The sequence below is a fragment of the Arvicola amphibius genome, chromosome 15 (genome assembly GCF_903992535.2).
Source record: "Arvicola amphibius chromosome 15, mArvAmp1.2, whole genome shotgun sequence".
In the NCBI taxonomy this organism is placed as follows: Eukaryota; Metazoa; Chordata; class Mammalia; order Rodentia; family Cricetidae; genus Arvicola; species Arvicola amphibius.
This window is the reverse complement of record NC_052061.1, coordinates 4,137,811-4,159,501: the sequence shown is the minus strand read 5'-3', so window position 1 is coordinate 4,159,501 and position 21,691 is coordinate 4,137,811. Positions and strand designations below refer to the sequence as shown.

At 55.4% G+C, this 21,691-nt stretch overlaps 1 protein-coding gene across 10 annotated transcripts; it reads left to right on the top strand.

The window, feature by feature from the left end:
- Positions 1 to 3,918: 3,918 nt before the first annotated feature.
- On the top strand, positions 3,919 to 21,029 carry Ndrg4 (NDRG family member 4). 10 transcript variants are annotated; one of them, XM_038312519.1, is made up of 16 exons: positions 3,919 to 4,008; positions 6,942 to 6,986; positions 13,586 to 13,691; positions 13,902 to 14,022; positions 14,111 to 14,173; positions 14,345 to 14,405; positions 16,077 to 16,163; positions 16,247 to 16,303; positions 16,580 to 16,683; positions 17,366 to 17,422; positions 17,504 to 17,555; positions 18,291 to 18,338; positions 18,500 to 18,535; positions 18,658 to 18,709; positions 19,989 to 20,027; positions 20,795 to 21,029. In XM_038312519.1, the coding sequence occupies exons 1-16, from the start codon at positions 3,937 to 3,939 to the stop codon at positions 20,947 to 20,949; spliced, it is 1,155 nt and encodes a 384-aa protein (XP_038168447.1). In that variant the 5' UTR covers positions 3,919 to 3,936; the 3' UTR covers positions 20,950 to 21,029. The 10 variants fall into 10 exon arrangements, with proteins under 10 accessions (XP_038168447.1, XP_038168448.1, XP_038168438.1 ...); XM_038312520.1 differs by lacking the exon at positions 19,989 to 20,027; XM_038312514.1 differs by lacking the exons at positions 3,919 to 4,008; positions 6,942 to 6,986 and adding an exon at positions 10,604 to 10,698 and having other exon boundaries at positions 16,583 to 16,683.
- The last annotated feature ends 662 nt before the right edge of the window (positions 21,030 to 21,691 follow it).

The following is a 21,691-nucleotide window of genomic DNA, read 5'->3' as shown; positions in this document are numbered from 1 at the left end:
TGAGGGTTCCTTTGGCTCAGTCCCATCTTGGAGCCACATTTAAAGATGCTCACAAATGGAGCACAGTCTCGGCTTTGCCCTGAAACAGAGTCAGGAGGAAAACACGTGTCTGGATGGGCAGGGAGGACGCCCATGCTGAGCTCTGCATTAGGTTTTTTTGTGTTGGCCTCATTTTTAGGTATAGAACTTTAACACACCTAATCTCATCAGATCTCAGGGTCTAAGCAGGGTAGGGCCTGGTTAGCACTTGGATGGGAAGCAAAAGTCTCCATGACAGAGTTTTCCGTTCTTCTGTGTGGTGCTTGGGACAGCAAGTAGAGATGACCTCAGACTGGGTCCTGCACCAGAGAGCCACAGCCCAGCCCAGCATGGCCCTTATACAGCTGTTGTCTCTGCAGTCCCACCCCACCCTCTAAGTTTTCCAAGGTAAGCACAGGAGGCCCGCGACTCCTCCCCTGCGGTCTCCCTGTGAGCTGCCCACACAAAGATGGCAGACGTGGTCTTGCACTGTAGGGACCATGGCCGTGGACTAACCACTGTAAGGGCGGGGATTAGGGTGACCCCGGATCCACCAGCCTCTAGAGAATGAGCGGTCCAGAGGAAAAAGAACAGAGGGGAAAGATTTGGTGGCATCTTCAGGCCCCAGGGCTGCCTGTCACCCACCTGTGTCACTCAGGTCTCAACCAGGCGGCACCAGGAAGACAGGCAGCTGTCTCCCCCACCACCTAGCCACCGTGATGGGGGGGGAAAAATGTAGCTTTCTGATGAAGACTGTCCTCTGCTGCCCTCGGCGGGGGTAGGGGGGATGTCACTCTAGCATCTACCCGGAAGCCCCCCAGAGCAGGCCCAGCTGCCCGTTTCCTAGGGCGGAGGCAGGCCAAGTTCTCTCGTTGTCGCTCCCTACCTCTTCCCAGCTACTCCCTCATGGCAGACCATCTGTCCTTGCACTGCCCACCTCCACCCTTTTAATAGCCCTGTCCCTGGAGAGAAGGGCCTCCAGGTGGCTTCACAGCAGGTGGGGGAGGGCAGGACATCCCTGTGGCGCCCTGAATTGAATTGAGTGGGTGTTGGAGAGGCAGGTGGCTAGGAACGTCCTGATGAAGGAGGTTTCTCAAGGCGTGGGGGGGGGCTTGCCGAGCTCCCACTCGGGGGGGGGGGGGGGAATGGATGGATGAGTGTGCACACAGCTGAAAGGAAGGGAAGACAGGGCAGAGGGAGCCGAGGGGACGCCATTCTAAAAATACAGCCCATCTGCGTCTTCGTTCGCTAGTTTCCTGGGAAACCTCTGGGAACAGAAAGCTCAGCAGGGTGGCAGGGTGTGATCGTGTGTGCGTGCGTGCGTGCGGGCAGGCGGGCGGGCGAGCGGAGACCCAGGGCTTAGGGTGGCAGATCCTCCTCCTGCCTCCTGTGCTGAGGGTGAGGACGAAGGCTCAGAGCTGCCCTCTGGTCAGACATGGGTTCCATCCAGGCCTGGGACCTTTGAGTCCTGGGTCAGTCAGTCACTGGCCTTTCTGTAGGAGGAGCAAACAGGACAGGGTTCAGGAGGGGCAGCTTCTGCCCAAGCAGCTGCTAAGGACCCACTGCAGGGGGAGGCTGGAGAGAGTTCGTCCCTCCACCTCCTAGGTGACAGGGCATTAGAGGGAGAAGCGGACTAAGCACCCAGACAGGGCCTCAGTCTCCGCACCTCCCTTCCAGTCAGGGTGAAGTGTGTTAGCACAAGTAAACACTTTACGAACGGTGGAGGCCTAATAAGGGGAAAGAACTGGACTGGGTGGTGACAGTGCTCAGGAGGCAGAGGCTGACCGATCTCTGTGAGTTCAAGGCCAGCCTGGTCCACAAAGCGAGTTGCAGGACTGTTACACAGAGAAACCCCGTCTTGGAAAACAAAATAAAACTCTAAGCTAGCCTGGTCTACATAGTAGACTTGTAATGCTACAGGTCAGCCAAGGCTACATAGTGAGACTCTGTCTCAGAGATTAATTTAAGTATTTAAATTTAAATATAATTTAGATATTTTTAAAAATAGCTCCTTCCATACTTTAGAGTAGACATCCTTTTCTTCTTTTTCTTCTTGTCATATATTACATCCCTACTGCAGTTTCCCCTCTCCCCCATCTCTCCCTCCTACCTCACCTCCCCACCAGATCCACCCCCCCTGCCTCCCATCAGAAGAGAGCAGGCCTCACAGGGACATCAGCAAAAACGTGGCGTAGCAAGCTACAATAAGACCAGGCACATACCATCACATCAAGACTGGACCAGGCAACCTGGCAGAAAGAGAAGGGTTCCACAAGTTGGCAAAAGAGTCAGAGAGACAGCCCCCCCCCCTCACTGTTAGGAGTCCCACAAGAACACAAAGCTACTCAGCCATAACATATATGCAGAGGACCTAGGTCAGACTCCTGCAAGCTCCTTGGTCTCTGCAAGTCCCCATGAGTTCTGGTCAGTTAATTCTGTGGGCTATGTTCTCGTAGTGGACACCCTATCTTCAGTCCCAATCTACCCCTCCAGGAGCAATGCCTGATGAACTATTTGCTTATTATGAATATTTTGTCAGAGTTTTACTGTGTGTCTCAGCACCCCAACCCCCACCCCGCCATAGCTCACGCTCCACCATGCTCTGTCGTGGGATAATGCTTTAGTACACTGTAAAGATTTGGTAGCGGACCAGGCAGGACAGGAACTTCCCTCCCGGGGACTGTGTGACATGATGCACGGCCTTCCTGGGTCTTCTTGTGTGGGGCTGTTTGAATCTCTCCTGCATGGTAGGATTCCGAATGCTTCTGTAGCTGCTTTGTAAAAATCCCTACCTTTGTCATGCATGTGTGACGACATGCATGCAGAGACCAGAGGACACTGTGGGACTTGCTGCTGTCCTTTCACTGTGTGGGTTCTGGGAATTGAACTCAGTCGTCAAATCTGATGCCAGACACCGTTAGCTGCTGGGCCATCTCCCCAGCCCTGTTAGCTGCATTTCCCCATGATTTGAAATAATCTTAGTCAGATTACCAAAGCAACATGTGACCCTAGTGGCCCAATGATGGGCTTCTGGCTTCTTCCAGATTTTCTGTTGATGGTGACACTGGTGAGCCTAGGTACATTCTGGCTTCTGTCACTATACCCAAGTGAGAGATGGCACTGCCTCTCCTGCGAGCCCCTCGTCCTGGGTTCTCTGCATGCCTGATGTTTTTGCTGCACCCCTACACACACACACACAGAGGGCAAATGTGTACATGCTCCTTACGTGTGCCCCTCTCTTCCTCCAAAGCTCCAAAGTTTCTGTGCGGGGGCTGGAGAGAAATGGCTCAGAGGTAGGCGCACTGGCTGCTTACCCACTTGTTCTGAGTTCAATTCTCAGCATCCACATGATGGCTCACAACCATCTATAATAGAAATCTAGTGCCCTCTTCTGGCATACAGGTATACATGCAGGCAGAACATTGTATACAGAATAAATTAACCTTGGGGCGAGGGCAGTTTCTGCGTCTGTCCGAGTCACCCAGAAATCGGGGTCTGGGACTTTCTGGTGGTTGTAGGCTGAGATCTTCTGTCCTGACGCAAGTTCTATTCAAGTCCCAGGAAAGAGAGCTCTCACCTCCCTTCCTCTCCAGCTTCAGTCTACCAAAGCCTCTGCAAGGCACTTCTGACCGGTTCTTACCTCCCCACAGAACCCCTCTGCCTCACCGGAAATGCCGGGTTTAGTTTGAAACTTACAGGGATCCTCTTGTGTTGCTTAGTTTTGCAGAACACGTTTTTATTTGAAAAGAGCAAATACAATATAATATTCTTGACATAAAACAGGACTTGGGAGAGAGATCAGTTGTGATCGCCTGGGGGCAGTAGCCCTGGCCAGTGTTATCCTCACTGGGCAGCTTCAAGAACAAGGTCCAACCTCATGCCCCCTTCTTTCTAGGGCTTCTGCTCCACGACGTGACCATGGCCGGGCTGCAGGAGCTGCGATTCCCGGAAGAGAAGCCCCTACTCCGGGGCCAGGATGTGACAGAGCTGGTGAGTCGCCACTTCCAGGTCCTGGGGGCCGTGCGCCACCTTGTGGTGAAGAGGGAAATTGCGTGTTCTCCTGCAATCTTGTCTGTGGTACTAGGGAGAACTGCCCTGTGAACTCAGAGCTACCCAGCATTGACTGGTTCGTTTCTTGAGGAAGTTGCGGGCGGGATCAGCCTAAAGTGTCCATCCAGCGTTGCTGGGTATGCATCCTCCCATGTTTGCAGCTGGGAAAGGCAGGAGCCCGGTGCTTTCCACCTTCAGCTCCGTGTTTTATTTCCACCCACCTTCCAGCCTCCCGCCAGAAGGAGCAGCAAGGATTGGGATCAGGTGGCTTAGTGGGGTTCCCTGGGGGAGTCCAACCACATGAGGCCACAGCCCTGGCCCTGAACGGGGCGTCGTTGGTCATTCAACACATAACCTCCAGCCAAGCACCTACGCCTGGGTTATTTGAGGGTAGCCTGTAGGGCCGGCAGTGAGCTGCGCACTCGACAAACTCTTCATCCCAGCTTCCAGAGTATTGCCCGCCCCACCCCGCCCCCGCACCTCCTTCCTTCCCAGCCTCCTTGAACCTTGTGGGTATCTGCCGTATTTCCAGCCGCTTTCTCCGCTGGGAGACATCGGCCTGAGAACTTACAAGGCAGCCTTCCTATTTTATTCTGGCTCTGCTCAAGTGTTCCCAGGAAGCCTTTTGCTGGCCACTAGGCTGTTTCTGGCACCCCTCCACTCTGCTGTCACTCGCAGCGTGTCCCCAACCCCGAAGCACGGGTCTGTCTTGTGCCCAGGTCTCTCCAGCCTCCTGCAGCACCTCGCTGTCCCTTTCTCCTGACTCACGGTCCTCCCCACCCTGTTCCCGGCAGCCTTCCTCCTCCTTCCGCTGAACCCAGTCTCTCATTTCACGCCAGCGGCCAGAGTCTACCACTCTGGTATTTGAGATTTGTGCTTCAGACTCGTGCAGAGGCTCCAGTCCTTGAGTCAGCAAGAGGCTCTTGCTGGGTACCCGGTCACCTCTGCTTTTTCCAAAGGGGCATTTTTTAAAAAATGCCCAGTGTAGCCTCCTCGTGACTCCCAGCAGAATCCTTGAGGTGTCAGCTAGCTGTACCTTTGTCTTCAGAAGCTGCCCTTCCTCAGGCTGTGATGCTGGCAAGGTCTCTTAGCATCCTGAGTGCAGTGCCTCCCTGACATCTTCACTCTTCAAACGGTGTAGTTTGGCCTGGCGATGGTGGCGCACGCCTTTAATCCCAGCACTCAGGAGGCAGAGGCAGGCGGATCTCTGTGAGTTCTAGACCAGCCTGGTCTACCAGAGCTAGTTCCAGGACAGGCTCCAAAGCCACAGAGAAACCCTGTCTCGAAAAACAAAAAAACAAAAACCAAAAACAAAAAACAGTGTAGTTTGCCCGGTACAGACTTAGGTACAGGTATCTAGAGAGGGGTGAGTACGGCAGGCCCCCACATCCATGGTATCCACACCCAGGACCTCAGTTAGTCAGACAGAAGCAGCAAGAGAAAAATCGTCTGTACACACTTTTCTTGTCCTTGATCCCTTACCAGTGGAGTATAGCATCTACTTCCAGGACATATGCATATCTTCTAGAAGGTGTGTGTTATCGGCAGTCTAGAGCTGATTTAAATTGTATGAGAGGAGAATCATCGTTGCTGGGTAGATATAATGCCATCTTAGAGAAGCGAAGTTTGGTACCTACCGAAGGTTCTGGAACCAGTGCAGAGGCAGGGGGATGACTATATTCTTTGTGCCTTTCCACCTCTATAAGCCACTTTAGACTGGGCTTTCCATGATGTCTGCGGGGTCTGAGGAGTCCCAGGTTCCACGGGACACTGGCTGCCCCTTCTCTGGACCTCCCAGGTCTCCCCGCCCCTCGTGGACTTTCCGTTCTTCCAGACCCTCTCCTGCCCTTTGTTCTGACCTCAGACACCTCCTGTGGGTCCCAGGGGTTCATGTCGGCTCATTTTCCTGCTGTGTCTTGGTTTGTGGGCCCATCCCTCCCACGCGCCTATCTCCTGGGCCCCTGGCTTCCAGAGAGCGTATAGCACACCCTGCCATTATCTGCCTCATCCTTTCTATCAGATTTTGTTTTTAACAGAACTGCCTCCTTCTTCCCCGAGGTAATTACCTTCCCACACTTGCTTTGCAACCCTCTCACTGAGGTGCTTTGGTAACAGGCTCCATCAGTGACCAGCCCTGCCCCCTTCTGCCAGCAGCCCCCTTCCAGAGGGGTTCCAGAAGTGGCCGTCCTCCTCCCTTGATGGCTGTTGTTCCCCTAGGCTTTGGAAGAGTTAGCTGAGGCTGGCCGTGGGTTCCCAACCTCCTGTGTGTTGAATGGTTGGCCTGCGCTACTATACTCAGCTTTGGGTGTCTTCTGAGCCACATCCCCCTCATTTGTGACGTCAGATTGTTCATTTAGATTAGCCCGCGTCTGGGAACCCACCCTAGTCCAGGCTTTAGATGGCCAGATATGGTCCTTCCGTCATGACACCTGGAGTCCAGAGGCTCTATTGGAAGATGCCACTGCCAGTCTCACATAGACACAGGAAGGTTGAGAGAGTCAAGTGGGTAGTGCTGCCCGCCTTGAAAATACCTAGTGTGCACAGGCCAGGACACTGAACAGACCTCAGCTTCCCTCCCTGCCATGGAGGTGACAGTCAAGGTGCCTCTTTGCTCCTCCATGGTCCTCTACCCTTGTGTGCAGTGATCCAAAGTCAGCACCCAGAGATCCCAGTGCATTCTGCCTGTAGAGCATCCCTCAGTCTCCCCAATACCCTACGAGATAGAAATCCTTGCATTGCCCGTACCCCGACACCTTAGGTAAGCCCGTGAGCCCCTTTTGTCAGCATGAATATGGCTGGGGTCAGAAGGCCAGTCTGCTCTGGGCAGAGCCTGGGAGCTGGTCTAACTTGTCCTCCTTGTTTGCTTTCCTTAGGATAACCCTGACACCTTCCTCTCAGTTGTGGACACAGACTGGAAGGTAAGTTAAACTCAACCTCTCAAAATGCAGAGCCCATATCTGTGTGGACTCATTCCTGCTGGGCTGGATCCTAGAGGAGAGTCATAGCCTGTCTGCGTGTCCCCGTCTCTGGTGGGGAGGGAGGGCAGGCCATCTCATGGTCTAATGACTTCCCCCATTGTCCCGCAGCGCCTCCTCCACGGCTTCCCTACAGCTGCTCCCCCTACCAAGCGGCAGATCGGGAGGGGGGCGGACCCTCTGTGAACAGCACAGCTGGGAAGGAAGCAGAGGCTTCAGGCCGTGAGTGTGCAGAAGGGAGCGAGAGATGCTGTCACCTGAGTCAGCATTTTCCACCAGTGGAAGCTAGGTTGACAGTGAACTAACTCCGGTTTCCATAGCAGCTGTTGCCTGGACAACCGTGTCCTCTTTAGTTTGATGCCAAAGGTACCATGAAAATGGAACTTGCTCTTTGTTTGATTCCTTCACATGATTTTGCCCAATCGTTTCTCCCCTCTGAGACCCCGGGAACTGTGTGGTTCCAGGTCCCAGAACATGTCTAACAGCGGCTTAGGACAGAGAGGGACACAGGCTTACAGGACTCTCAGACGTGACTAGCCATCTGAGTGTAACAAACCAAGTCCCCGCCTCCTTGCTGTATGGAAGTCGCCCCCAGGCCACTTTCTTTTCTCCACCTGACTGACCTTTATTTCGGTCAGTCTGCTTGGAACAGTTTCCTGGATACAGGAGGTGGGACTCCCCGATGGCTCCTCCCCTTGAAGCAGTACAGGAGGTGGGGCTCCCCGATGGCTCCTCCCCCTGACGCATCTAGCCAGCAAGAACGAGGATCTGGGCCTGTGTTGGTCTTGGTCACGTGCCTCTTCAAGGAGGGAGGCGCTAGGCAGACCTTGCTCACGCCCACATCCCTTGAGGTCACAGGCCTCAGCTGAAAGTACAGCTCTCGGCAGCTGGGGCCAATCAGAATCCCCGAGAAGGAATGGGCTGTGGCTGCTAGTGGACCAGCCTCTTCAGAAGGGATAGCCAGAAAACAGCAGAACAGGCCCTGTCATGGAAGTCTCTGTCTGTGACAACTGAGGGTGGGGTGTGTGAGTGGACAAGCCTCGGGTAGCTGTGCACGGGGGGGGGGGGGGGGGGAAGGGACCCTGGTTCTCAACACCCTTTGCTCCGCGAAGGGCAGCGTGCTCTCCAGGACCCTTCCTATCTCCCTGGGAGTGCTTCATAGAGGCAGGTTTTGCTTGGTTTTCTTTTTTTTTAAAGAAAAACACTCACAAAGATGGCTGTTTTCTGGGCCACAGCTGGGGAGCCACCTTCATGCCCAGCTCCACGGTGGCAGGCATTGTCACTGTTTCTGGCTCTACAGGGTCAGCTGAGGGAGAAAGAAGCAAGACAGAGAAACCAGAAAGCATAAGATATCCCAGTCCTGGTCCATTCATGTTCACCCCACCGCCCAGGCTGCTCCCAACCTGCTCCAGTCTAGGTTCCCTCTAATCTCCCCCCTCCCCCTCCCCACGCTGCCCCAGCCGGCTCATTCATTCATTCACAGTGAAGCAAGTGGCTCAGAGTGCTTATAAGGGAATGGGCCAAGTGTTCGGACATCTCCCCCCACCTCCCCCACTCCCCGTGACCGTGACGAGGCACCGCCAACCATAGCACGCAGTCGCAGTAGACTGCCTGACATGACTTCTGGTGCTGTGGCTTCTAGCTGTGTGAGGCAGGGCAGCTTATCACATGTCTGAAAAGCGGGTACTGAGTGAGATAATGGAAAGCACTTAGGGTCCGGCATGGGGGGGGGGCATTCTAATGTAAGTGTCTGCTCCCCTCGATGGTCGTACCGTGGGCCTAGAATGCTGAGATGCAAAGAAGCCATGCTGCCCCTTACCTGAGTGAGAAAACAGACTCCTGGGTCTCAGGCACCCCGTCCTGTCTCTCAGGCTTCTGTGTCTCCTCAGAAGCAGAGAATTAAATACCTTGCCCCAGGATCCCGCAGACAGCTGGCTGAGCAGACCTGACTTTGGGTCTGTGGGTTTTCTAGCTAACAAGCTGAGCAGAGACAGGAAGCCCTGGAGGAGGCTGGTGTTAAGCAAGCATCTCCCTTGGGAGCGGGAGAGGGAAACCCCTCCATAGGTAGTCAGGGAGTGGGCGTGGGTCCGTCAGGGACTGCAGGGAGTGGGAGTTGGTGGCAGGACCTTTCTGCTCCCTCGAGAGGCTCATGGGTGGATTTGGGGGCCAGACCAGGACAGGAGAGCTGGGGCACTGTTCCATGTCTCTGTTTGGGAGTGGCCTGGTCAGAAGTGGCGCAGGCAAAGCTGTTGGTACCCAATACAGAGGCTGTTACTAGGAATAGTGCACGCAGCTGCTACAAAGGAGGTCACCAGGCACCTGGGCAGGGAGCGGGCCACCTTCCCCCGGGGACCCACCGGGATGCAGGGCCGTGGGCGCAGATAGGGACCGGAGGTGCTTTCCTCTACCAAGGAGACAGAATAGGGGCACCGGCACCCGCCCCCACCATGTTCCCTGTTACTTTGGTCCTCTCAGCCCCGGGGCTCCCTCCTCTGTCACCTCCCTGGCCTACTTCCTCTCCTTTACTCCCTTGTCTTCCTGCTCCTCCGTGTGCTGTGGGCCTTCAGTCAGCTTTTCTCTCTGAGCCTCGCTGTCCTGACGGATAAAACATGCACCCTGGGGTAGCTTGGATGTCCACTCCAGTGACCCTGGGGGGCTGGATTCATACCGACTGGCTTCAGAAGACAGGACTTGGCGTGAGTGCTTGTGTAGGACACAAGCATGTCAGCCTGTCCCGTCCCCCCTCCCCCCCTCCCGAGCCTTACCCTCTTGCAGGAGTGTGAGGTCGTGGAGGGCTAGGCCTACCCTATTGCTCCTCTGCTTCTTCCAGCACCCCCAGACCCCTAAACTCCACATTTGCAGGGCTGTGGGTCAGCCCTGGGCATCTGTGTTGGCAGGGTGGGAGGTGCCTAAAGGGGGGAGACACCCCAGTAGGTAGAGGAGTGGCAGACCCCAAAGCAGTGGATAAACCCAGGTGCTCCCCAAACCAGTGATGTCCTCCCCAACCAGTAACTGCTCTCAAGGTTATATCACCTAGGCTGTTGTCTTGCTGGGATGTCTGGGCCTGGGAGTCAGGTGCTCCAGACTCTGGGTCTCCCAGGACCCTTGTGCTCCCAGGGGATGGAGCCCAGAGCTGAGACGGGTCTGCAAATGCAGTTTCTCAGACCACCCCACACTGGGATGCATATCCGTCAGGCGCCTCCATGCGTGATACAGGGGCGCCTGTGTGGCCCTGGCTGCTGCTTCCCGGGAGCCACATAGAGCTGCACCTGATGGAAGGTGCCTGGGTGCTAAGCACCCTTGAGCTGCAGGGGCTGGGGACCGTCGGGGTGTTGTGTCACTAGGGCGGGAGGGGCTGAAGCAAGGCCGAGTGAGCGAGGATCTCAGAAGCCAATTGGAGCCAGGTTTGTCTCCTAACAGCCAATGTGGGAGCGAGGACTCGGAGTGAGCAAGTAGCTGCTCAGAAATCCTTCAGGGAGGAGGGACCAGCCTGGGCAGGGCCCGGGATCTGTGTATAAAATCACGGTGAGCTGTGTGCCCCGTCACAGAGCCGCAAGTCTCCCACCCAAGCTGTCCGAGTGACTCAGGCTTTTGTTTGCGTTTTCTGGTTCGGCAAATTCCCTTCCTCGGCAAGATGCCGGAGTGCTGGGATGGGGTGAGTGAGGGTCCAGGGGCGCTGCGGGATGGGCAGGGAGGATGGGGCATCCTTGTGACCTGCAGAGGATAAGGTGTCCTCCTGACCTGTCCGGTGACAGCTCTGCTCGTAAGCCTGTCTTCCTGGTCTATTCAGGCACTGGGTGGAGGGCTGGGTAAGAAGGATGGGTCCGTTGACTTCTGTTTGCTGGCTTGTGTTCTCAGCCTCATCAGTGAACTCTTGGGGTCACTTCAGCTTAGTGCGTCCCCTGTGAGCCTCTGCCATGTTCCTAGCTTCTGTCAGGGTTGTGCCTGCAGGGTCTAGCCTGGCTGCGGAGGGGAGGGGGGATCGCATGATGCTGGATAGCTGCCGCAGAACGTCACGTCTCCATGAGGAGTTGCTTGTATATCCCCAGTGCACTGCGGTGCCAGGCAGAGGAGGCAGCGGGGGTCTGGGTCTTCAGGCGCGAGTATCGCGGGAGGAGTCAAGGAGAGGCTGCCCTGCTTTATTTTACAAGGTGGGAAAGACAAGAGCATTAAGCTGTCAGGGCGTGGGGCCCCAGGACACCTCCTCTTGCTACGGGGGAGGAGCAACAGCTACCCAAGCCCAGTGCTCTTCCTCAAGGAGGGAGATGCAAGGGCAGCTTTGCCCTGCACACGTTCCATGCCCCTGCCACTCATTCTCCTTTCCGGCCTGATCCTAATCAGCCTCTACCCCGTGCAGACCTGAATTACCCAGGAAGCTGCTGAAACCAAATCCTACCACATCCCCCCCCACCACCGCCTTGGTGTGTCACAGCCCTGTTCTGACCCTCTTCCCCCCAGCCCTCAAGGTCACTGGTGTAGAGAGACAGAGCAAGAGATGTCAAAGCCCCCTCCCTTGCTGCCTGCCGCAGTGCATCCCTCTAGCTCCCACCTGGAGGTGGGGGGCTGGGCTCTGACGTCACTGAGAGCCAATGGGAGCACTCTACCCTGGGAATTGAGGGGCTGACAGTCTGCTGGGCTGTGGCCTTTGAGGCTGTTTCTCCCCCCCACTCTGGTCAGCAGCCTGAGGGGTGGGGAGGCTCAGCCTTCATCAGACCACCTGGGTCTGAATTCTCAGCCCAGGGTTGAGGAGGTAAAGAAGTTGCTGGGAGCATTCAGTCAAGGTCACTATTCCTCAAGACGAGAAATTTGGTTAGCATCAGTCCTGTGGGTCCCCATGACCTGGTCAAAGCCAGTGCTTCCCCTTCTGGGAAGTGAACCCTCCTTAGCAAGGCCTGTGCTGTGACTGATGGTATCTGCCTAGAGATAAGGACTTGCGCAGCCACATCAGGGTTGGGAAGGGCAGTGCAGACCACTTTGGTAACGAAGGCAAAAACCACTCACTATTTTGGAGAGTTCCGAGGCCCTGGGGTTCTTGCAGAGTGACATTGGACCCACCACAGCGGAGAAACAGCCCCTTTGCTGGCTGCGTGGTGCTTTTACACTGTGTCCCTCATGCCCCATCCCTTCCTTTAGAGCTGAGAGAACAGTGGAGTGACCGTCACAGGGACCCCAGAAGAGAAAAGCAGCTGGCTAGGGTGGGGGCACCCCTTGGTGGACCTCAGCCCCGCCCCTCAGAAAATGCTCTCCTTGGTGCAGAGCCACAGCCCTGAGCTGGCATCTTGTCAGCTCTGGGTTCGACCTTGAGCAAGTGGATTATCCTTTCTGGGCCCACATCTTCCTGTAGAGCAAACTGTAGAGGGTTAGGGTCCAGTGAGGAATAACTGTCACATGCCAGGCACCAGTGAGCAGGAAGCTTTTCCTGTCAAATGGATCGTGAGGGAGGACAGAGCTAGGAGGCTGTGTTGGGCTTGGGCCTAACTGAGGCCCACAGGATGATGCTCAGGCCTCCCTTCAGAGTATGAATCCCAGAGTGTAGCCAATGGCTGTGGGATTATCACCTCCTTCTGGAGACCCAGTCTGAACAGTGGGCCTCTGACGACACACCCCAAAAAGCCAGACTGCGGGAAGCTGGCTTTGTCATACACAGCTCCTTCTTCCGAAACCAGTATCCCTGTCATCAAAATGGAGTCTAGGTTCTTTCTGTCTTGAGTGTCGGTAGGAAACTTGGTACACAGTCGGAGCTCAGCCACTTGCTGTTTCTCTCCTGTTGGGGATCATAACGCCACCCCAGCTCTGGGCCACTAATGGTGGTATTGGGACCCCGGTGGTACAGGGTTAGGATGTATTCAACTCTGACCGGTGTGCTAGGAATTTCCTGATTGAGGAATCCCAGAAATGGCCTGTTTGTAAAGAGGTCAGTCGACAAGGTAGCCCCTCTAAGATTCAGGGGTGCCACCTGCAACAGCCCCCTTCTCTGGGCCATGTCTGCTTATTGCGGCTCCTGCAGAGGCTCTATGGGATGAGAGGCCACCTGCCCTGTTCAAAGTCACACAGAACCAGGTCCCCCTGAAGGACTAGTCCTGAGCAACAGAGCCAAGGGCACGGACTTGACCTGGGAGTAGGAACTGCAGAAGGTGTTGGGGGCAGACCTGGCCATGGAGATGGGTACCACAGGGCAGGGAATTTGAGGGAGCAAGAATAAGGACAGATGGGTGGATCGGGAGCAGGATATAGCTGACATAGAAAAGTTTGCTGTGGATTCTAGGTGGGGCGGCAGAGGCCATTCTGCAGGAAGGAGGCACACTGTGATTGGTAATGGGGAGGAGATTGGACTGGGTGAAGTGGAGAGAACGCTGACCTCCCAGGACCCTGTGGCAGGCTGGATGCAGAGCAGGGGCAGGGCAGGGGCAGGCTAATCTGTAGAGGGAATCAGGGAGGAGGAGGAGGTTCCACTTGTCCTCTGTGGGGTGACGCCTTGGCTAGGGGCCCTACCACCTCATTCCCCAAGAACCAGAGCTCCCAATGCCATCTGTCCCCTCTAGGAACATGACATCGAGACGCCTTATGGCCTTCTGCATGTGGTGATCCGGGGCTCTCCTAAAGGGAACCGCCCAGCCATCCTCACCTACCATGATGTGGGCCTCAATCGTAAGTGCAGCTGTGCCCTGGTCACCCTGCCTGGCCCCACCCTGAACTGCCAAACCAGTGAGGATTCCTCCCCTCCGTGCATGGTCCTGCAGATCTTGGCTCACCCTCCCCTCTGCTTGGCCTCTGGTCTGGGATTCCCCACTGGGCTCTGAAGCCCTCCCGGCCCCTGACATTATCTGTTCATGCCCACTGAGAGGTGTGTCTTTGCAGACAAGCTGTGCTTCAACACCCTCTTCAACTTTGAGGACATGCAGGAGATCACCAAACACTTTGTGGTGTGCCACGTGGATGCCCCTGGGCAGCAGGTGGGGGCGTCACAGTTCCCTCAGGGGTAGGTACCCCCCCCCACCGAGTCTCTTCCCTCTCTCCAGCCCTGTGCCCTCACTGTCCCAGGTCCTGAACTTCCACTCTGCCTGCAGGTACCAGTTCCCTTCCATGGAGCAGCTGGCCGCCATGCTGCCAAGTGTGGTACAGCACTTTGGGTGAGTCCCTCCTAGCTTCCGCCTCTGAGCTCGGGGATAGGTGTTGCCCACACTGCTGAAGATAGCCTGGCTTCAGTGAGGGGCTGAGGGTGGCAGGGGAGACCTGCTCTGACTGAGTCTCATGGGAAATGACATCCCAGCCATAGAGTGACCGGTTCTGCTCTACAACAGGTTCAAGTACGTGATTGGCATCGGAGTGGGAGCCGGAGCCTATGTGCTGGCCAAGTTCGCGGTGAGTTTCCCCACCCTCACAGAGAACCCCAGTCCAGGCCAAGAGGGTGATCCCTGGGCCCCACAGGGTTTCCCCTGCTCTTCCTCCTCCTCCTCTTCCTTCCCTTTTGCTGAAAAAAATAAAATAAAAAAATAAAAATCTTTCCCCTTTTTTCCCTCCAAGGAAATGGAAGGAAAGAAGGAAGGAGGGAGGGAGGAAGGGAGGGAAGATGGAGGGAAGGAAGGAAGGAAGGAAGGGAAGGAAGGAAAGAAGGAAGGCGGGCAGGAGGAAGGAGGGAGGGAAGAGAGAGGTGCTAGGCTTGTGGCTCCCCGATCGTGTTCGCCTTGCACGCATCAGGCTCTGGGTCCCGCCCCTAGCATTACACAACAGTAGAGGAGATGGACTGATAAGATAGCTCAGCAAATAAAGCACCTGCCCCACAAACCTGGAGACCTGAGTTCGATCCCTGGAGCCCACATAAGGGAGGAAGGAGAAAAGGGACTCCGCAGAGCTGTGACCTGCCACACATACACCAATCATAAATGAGTACTTAGAATAAATCAGGAAAAGGAGTCACCTTCCCCCCACTCACTGCTTGGGAAGACTGTCAGCCACTACTTAACCCTTCTCCAAAACCAAATTCCTTCTTAGCAACAAACCAACTTGTCACCTTGCCCACCAGCACAGGTTGTCCCCAGCGGATGAGGTACCGTGTGGACACAAATGGTCCTTTAACCCAACACTACGTTTACATTCGGGTTCTGAGGTTCAAAGAGAACTGCATTTCAGAAACAGCGGGTTGGGCGGGAAAGCCTTCATCTCTAAAGCCAGGAATTGTTTTAGGATTCAAACATTTATTGTTGAAACAGAAACAGAATTTTCACCTCTAGTTTCTGTTCCAACCCTGAGCCATTTTGCCAGCTGTAGACTAGTCCAGACCCTGCAGAGAGACCACAGGCTGTATATCTGTATGTCTGTCACCTGTTCTTCCTACACACGGGGCCAACCCTTGAATACCCCTGTCGCGGTCAGCACAGAGCTGGCTTTGGAAAGGACCATGTCTTCTCTTCTACCACAGGGTCTTCAGCCATAAAAAGCAAGGAAGGAAACATCCTGTTTTAAGATTTTAAGATGGGACCTGCAGGCTGGTTCAGCAGTTAGATGAGCTTGCCACCAAGCCTGACAGCCTGAATTTAATCTGCTGGACCCACATGATAGAAGAAGAGAACCAACTCCCACTAGGGTCTTGTTTCATATGAGAATGTGTACACACACACACACACACACACACACACCACACACAAATGAAGAAATGTAAAAAAATCTACAAGATTTAAAGATGTTTAATATTCAGTTTTGCAATACCTTCAAAAACATATTAAAAGCCCTTGCAGTATGGCTTTGTGATAGAGCATTTGCTGGGCACGTGAGGCAGAACTCTGGGTCCCATCCCCAGAACCACACGTACATACACAGTACATATACATGTTCTAGAAAGGGTAAGAAACAGCTGTAATGGATTCCGTCTAAATCAAAAGATTTTTAGGGCTGGGCAGAGAAGAGGAGCAGCGAGGCCCCCGGCATGGGAGCCCTGTGCAGACCCAGGTACCCAGCTGGCCCATCTGTGGTATCGTGAAGACTTCACCAAGCAAGAGCTTCACGACCTGCTTTCTCTTTCCCCTTTCCCTGCAGCTCATTTTCCCTGACTTGGTGGAGGGGCTGGTGCTGATGAACATTGACCCCAATGGCAAAGGCTGGATTGACTGGGCTGCCACCAAGGTGAGCACCCAAGGCCACATGGCCTGTCTGCTAGAGCAGTGAGCTGAGATGGGCCTCACCCTGGCTTTTCTCCCCTCCTGCAGCTCTCTGGCTTGACCAGCACTTTGCCAGATACGGTACTCTCTCATCTCTTCAGCCAGGTAAGGGGCGGGACAGACTGCATCTGGGGCGTCCTCCGAAGCAGGGACTATAGGCTGGGGCTCAGCCAGCTGGGACAAGTGCTGCAGGCTGAGCCAGGCTGGGTCACCCAGTACTGTGTCTGAGGTGGTCGGTGGGAAGTCTTTCCACGCCCGAGGCCCCTCCTCTGCCTTCCAGACCACTCCCACTAGGAGTGGGGCCAAGGCTGTTCTGTAGATGCCCTCTCAGAGCCCCGAGCCCCAGTCTGTATGTGCCCCCTCCCTTCCCCCCACACCCAGGAGGAGCTGGTGAACAACACAGAGCTGGTGCAGAGCTACCGGCAGCAGATCTCAAACGTGGTGAACCAGGCCAACCTGCAGCTCTTCTGGAACATGTACAACAGGTGTGGGTGTTCCCATCCCCCACGGGAGGGTGCAAGGCAGGCAGCACCATCCCCAGACTGGAGAGGAGCTGGAGTCTGGGAGCGAGGGTAGCTTCTTGCCCAGGGGCGGCCCCCTCTGAGTGGAGGGGGAGCAGAGCCGTGGACTCTTCCCCATTGCTGGCTGGAAAGGATATCAGTCACACCCTTTTGCAAAGTTTTAGTAAGGAAGCTCCTGCCGGAAGGAACCCCCACCCCACCCCGCAGTGAGGAAGAGACCATGATGCTAATATTCAGTCAAGAGTTGTCAGCCGGGCGGTGGTGGCGCACGCCTTTAATCCCAGCACTCGGGAGGCAGAGGCAGGCGGATCTCTGTGAGTTCGAGGCCAGCCTGGTCTACAAGTGCTAGGTCCAGGACAGGCTCTAAAAAAGCTGCAGAGAAACCCTGTCTTGAAAAAAAACAAAAAAAAAAAAAACAAAAAAAAGAAAAAAGAAAAAAAAAAGAGTTGTCTGTGTGGTCCTGCACGGACGCTGGAACACATACCTGGCTCACTTGGGGGTGCTGGAAAGGAGTCAGGACAAGGACAGACCAAAGGATAGGTCCCTTGTAGGCAGAGCAAGTCCGTGACTCCCAGGCTTACCAATTGGCAGTGTTAGGATCCACCTCTGGGGGATGCCTCCTTTACTTATGCCTCTCCCTCCACAGCCGCAGAGACCTTGACATTAACCGGCCTGGGACCGTGCCCAATGCCAAGACGCTCCGGTGAGTGGCTCCTGCCCTCCAGCCTGTCCCTGCCTTTGCCCCTAAGCCCAGGCCAGATGATTTTTATTCTCTGTCTCGTAGCTGCCCGGTGATGCTGGTCGTCGGGGATAATGCACCTGCTGAGGACGGGGTGGTGAGTGTGACTCCCCTGCGCAGGCGCTGGAGGTTAGAGTCTGGGGCAGATCCTAAATGATGGGGTTCTCAGGTACTCTTCTGCCACCTGGCCACACACTGGGGCCTGACTGCCGCTTTGTGCAGGTGGAGGGGCCTGGCAAGTCTAGGACCGTGCTGCCTGGTGGTCCCACCTCTCTGCTCCCCAGGGTAGCTTACCTCACTTCAGTTTAGAGCCCAAGGTCCACTTCTCCCAAAATTTGACCCATAAGTGACTCATAGACATCAATGTTCACCCTGGAGCCACCCAGGCACCCAAGATGGCGCTTGTACCTCTCCCATTGGAGCTCTGGCAACACGCTGTCTCAGGGTGGGCGTCTACGATGTTGCAAAGATACCAGACTTTCAGGGCTCATGAGGAAGGCACAAGGGCAGGGTGTGGGCTGCACTGGCCACCTTGACCCAGTGTCCCCTGCTGTCCCTTAACACTGCTCAGATCCTCTGATCCATCCTTCTAGAGTGACCCTGGCCTTCTGGTTCCAACCCTGGTCCCGTTCCTGTCCCACTTGCGGTTGTGAATGGAATTTCAGGCCCCTCAGACCAGCAGGCCTCCAGGGCGAAAGCCTGGGAAGGGAAGCCATTAGGCCTGTACCTTCCTCCCTCCCCTCCCATCCTCCTTTCCCTCCCTGCTCTGGGCACAGAACCTGCCTAAGCAGGTGGTACAGGGGCATTGCTGCAGCTGGCTCCTTGTCCCCAGGTTGAGTGCAACTCCAAACTGGACCCGACCACTACGACCTTCCTGAAGGTGAGACACCCTGCCACCACCCCAGCCCATCAGCCCTGTGGCCCAGCTGCAGGGAGGGGGCTGCTGGACAGGACAGACGGGAGCAGGATGGTGTTTGGACAGCACTGTCTATTCAGGTGTTGGGAGGGGTTCCTCAGTTCCTCCTGTTCTTTTCCTTTCAGATGGCAGATTCTGGTGGTCTTCCTCAGGTGACACAGGTAAGACCCCAGGCCCTCCTGCCACTGTATCACCCAGCCTGTCGGGGGTGGTGGTGATGGCATCCTCCCTGCTAACCCCAGGCAGCCAATCATCAGAGCCCTTTGTGTCCATCTTATTGCAGCCAGGGAAACTGACTGAGGCCTTCAAATACTTCCTGCAAGGCATGGGCTACAGTAAGTACACCTCCACCCACTCTGGGCAAGGGACTGGGACACAGTGCTGCCCATGTGCTTAGGAATCTGTGGTTGAGTGTACTCTGTCACCTGGACCCCAAAGGCTGGGCTACTCTTCCCAGACTCTGCATACATTATAAGGTGTGTGTCCCAGGCCCCCCTTCTATGCTCCGGGGGAGCCTTAGGCATTCTTCTGAGTTTGATGTCATGGCCCGTTTGGGAGAGGGCTCTTCTTCCAGCCCCTGAGAGTCCAGCACCTAGGCTAGGCTGGGTGCTGTTAGAAAAGCCTGTTTTAGATGAGTCACCCACACCCTATTGGGATTAAGACACCTCAAAAGGCTCTTTGTCACAGAAAGAGGGTTAGCGTCCTGGTGCATGGAGTCTGGGACCGGAGAACGGAAAGTAAGCCTGAGGATCCACTGGGATCAAGGGCTCTAAATCAGTTGTCTGGTCCCCATCTTTCCCAAAACATCCCCTCATATAACAGTGATAAGACCCAGGCTACACACATGTACACATGTACACACACACATACACACACACACACACACACACAGAGAGAGAGAGAGAGAGAGAGAGAGAGAGAGAGAGAGAGAGAGGAGAGAGAGAGAGAGAGAATATGAGTTTTGGCAGCTCCTGTGTGCCTCCGGGACCTCTGGTCCCCTCTTAACACACAGCTGCCGGGTGAACTGCTCTCCCTCAATCTGGTGCCCTCCACCAAAGACTTCAGCCTCTGGAGCCTGTACCTCCTTGGGACAGAAATAATAGGATAGCCCTCCACCTTGCCAGCCCCATGGGGGAAATTTCAAAAAAAGGGGGGGCACAGGTAGACAGGGAGGACTAGCCAGAATTCTAATCTAGGTTCCATGCACTCTTGGAGCTTGGCAGACATGTATAAGACCAAAAAGGAGCAACTCTTGCAGATACTAGAGTGTCTCTGGGCTTCCCAGGAGTCGGAGGGGCTTTGGAAGATTATACAACCTCCTCCCCTTTATGTACAAGACTGAGTTTTGGTAGGGTGAGGGCACCAGGTCTAGGGTGTGGCCTCCATGGGCCTTGAGTCGCAGCCTGGGCTAGAGAAGAAGGAGACCTGAGAATCCTGAGCCTGCTGTGTGGCTTCCACAAGCGGCTGTTTGAGTGGGCTCAGCCCTGCCCTGGCCCTTACTCATTTGTCTGTGTGTCTCATCTTGGCCCATCTTGATGCCTTTGGGCCGGCCCAATCTTCACCATGTTCTGTGTCTCCCCTACCCTTGCCCTCTCTGGCTGTCTTCTCTCTTAGTTGCACACTTGAAGGACCGAAGGCTGAGTGGAGGAGCAGGTAGCCCATGGCCCCTCTCCTGCTGCATGGACACCCTGCCTAGTCCCCCTCCCCCGCTCCACTGCGATGCTGCAGCCACACTGTGTCTTGCCGTGGTTTTGGAATCTTCTGTGTCCTGCTCAGTTCAAAGCCCCAGTGGATCAATCCCCTGCTCCTCTGCGGACCCTGGTCTGCAGAGAGCACCGTCCCGTATGGGAACCTGACGCTGGCTGTTCTCAAAGCAGTTGTCTTGTTTCTAGGTGGCCATGGGCTGTGGGGCTTCCAACGCTTTGGGAGTTAGAAACAGAAGCTCAGACACAGCACTAGGGTGGCCTTTGCAGGTGTCATGCCTGTCCCTGGCCCAGCCTCTAGGTGGACTGGCCTCACCTACAATAGCAGAAGCAAGATTCAGGGTAGCTTGTGGCTGTGTTCTTCACAGAAGCAGTCCTGCCTCCTACCCTGTCACTCTCTGGATAAAGGTCTAGTTGGCTGCACAGTGACTTCCTACCCAGCCCAGAGTGCCTTATCAACACCTGCTCTACTCTGGCCATAGCTCTGGGTAGCTGTTGGGACCTAGGACCCTGCTGGCTGCAGCCCCATCTGGCCTGCTCACTGTTGCTGGCCCTGCATGCCTCGGCCTGATGGAGCCAGTGCCAGCACCGTGGCTTGGGATGGGCCTCTGTGTTGTGGCAGGACTGGGTCTCACTGGCCGCTTTGCTTGCCTTGCCCTTTTCCTGCCACTGGTACCCACCCTGCCTGTCCTCAGGACCCTTTGTTTTTATCCACAGTGCCCTCAGCCAGCATGACCCGCCTTGCACGCTCACGCACCGCGTCCCTCACCAGCGCCAGCTCTGTGGATGGCAGCCGCCCACAGCCCTGCGCCCACTCAGAGAGCGGCGAGGGGATGGGCCAGGTCAACCACACCATGGAGGTATCCTGCTGAAGTCCTCGTCCTGCCCAAGACGCCTGCTTTCCTGCCCCCAGGTCCCACTGCCATCTCTGCACCGGCTCATCTTCCATTTAGTTTATTTTTGTGAGAGCGAAGGGGAGGAAATGGGGTTACTTCTCTTTTACTTAAAAAAAAAAAAGTGAGGGGATCCACCTTAGACAGTGCAGCAGGACAGTCTTGGACGGTGTGAGGGGCTTGCCGTATCCACTCCCATTTCTCTCACCATGTTCACTGGTTGTTGATATGGCTCCTGTCACCTACTTACCATGGCCCTGGGGTGGCGGCAGAATATGGGATACAGTATTGAAGAAAGAATATGGCCCATCCCCTGGGCCTGGCAGATGTGAAGACAGCGTGGGACTTGAAGATGGGTGGGTGATGAGCTCAGGCTCTGATGTGAGTGGGTGTCAGACCAATGGAGAACCCTAACCCTCAGGGGGTCCCTTTCCTAGAACCCTTGCAGCAAGCACACTTATTCTGATAGTGACAGTCATGAGGATGGAAGCCACAAGGGGGCGCTCTAAGCAGACAGCCATTTTCCTGGTGCTCTCTGGGCAGGTCAGCTATGGAGACAGAATATGGAGAACCCCCGTACTCTGTTACCCCAGGGCCAGGTCCCACCCTGAGGCAAAGGTCACTAGTCTTCTGCCCCTGGTGGCTGGTGGCAGAGGGCAAAGGTCAAGATTGCTTTGTGTGCTGTGTGTAGCCCCTGAGAACTTCATGGTGATCCTTGGGA

What these genes read in the sequence shown, in the direction of transcription:
- Ndrg4 (XM_038312519.1), top strand. Translation starts at nt 3,937, where the DNA reads ATGGCCGGGCTGCAGGAGCTGCGATTCCCGGAAGAGAAGCCCCTACTC. An exon ending in AGTGTGGTACAGCACTTTGG is followed by an intron (nt 14,174 to 14,344) that starts GTGAGTCCCTCC and finishes GCTCTACAACAG; the next exon opens with GTTCAAGTACGTGATTGGCA. An exon ending in CCCAATGCCAAGACGCTCCG is followed by an intron (nt 17,423 to 17,503) that starts GTGAGTGGCTCC and finishes TCTGTCTCGTAG; the next exon opens with CTGCCCGGTGATGCTGGTCG.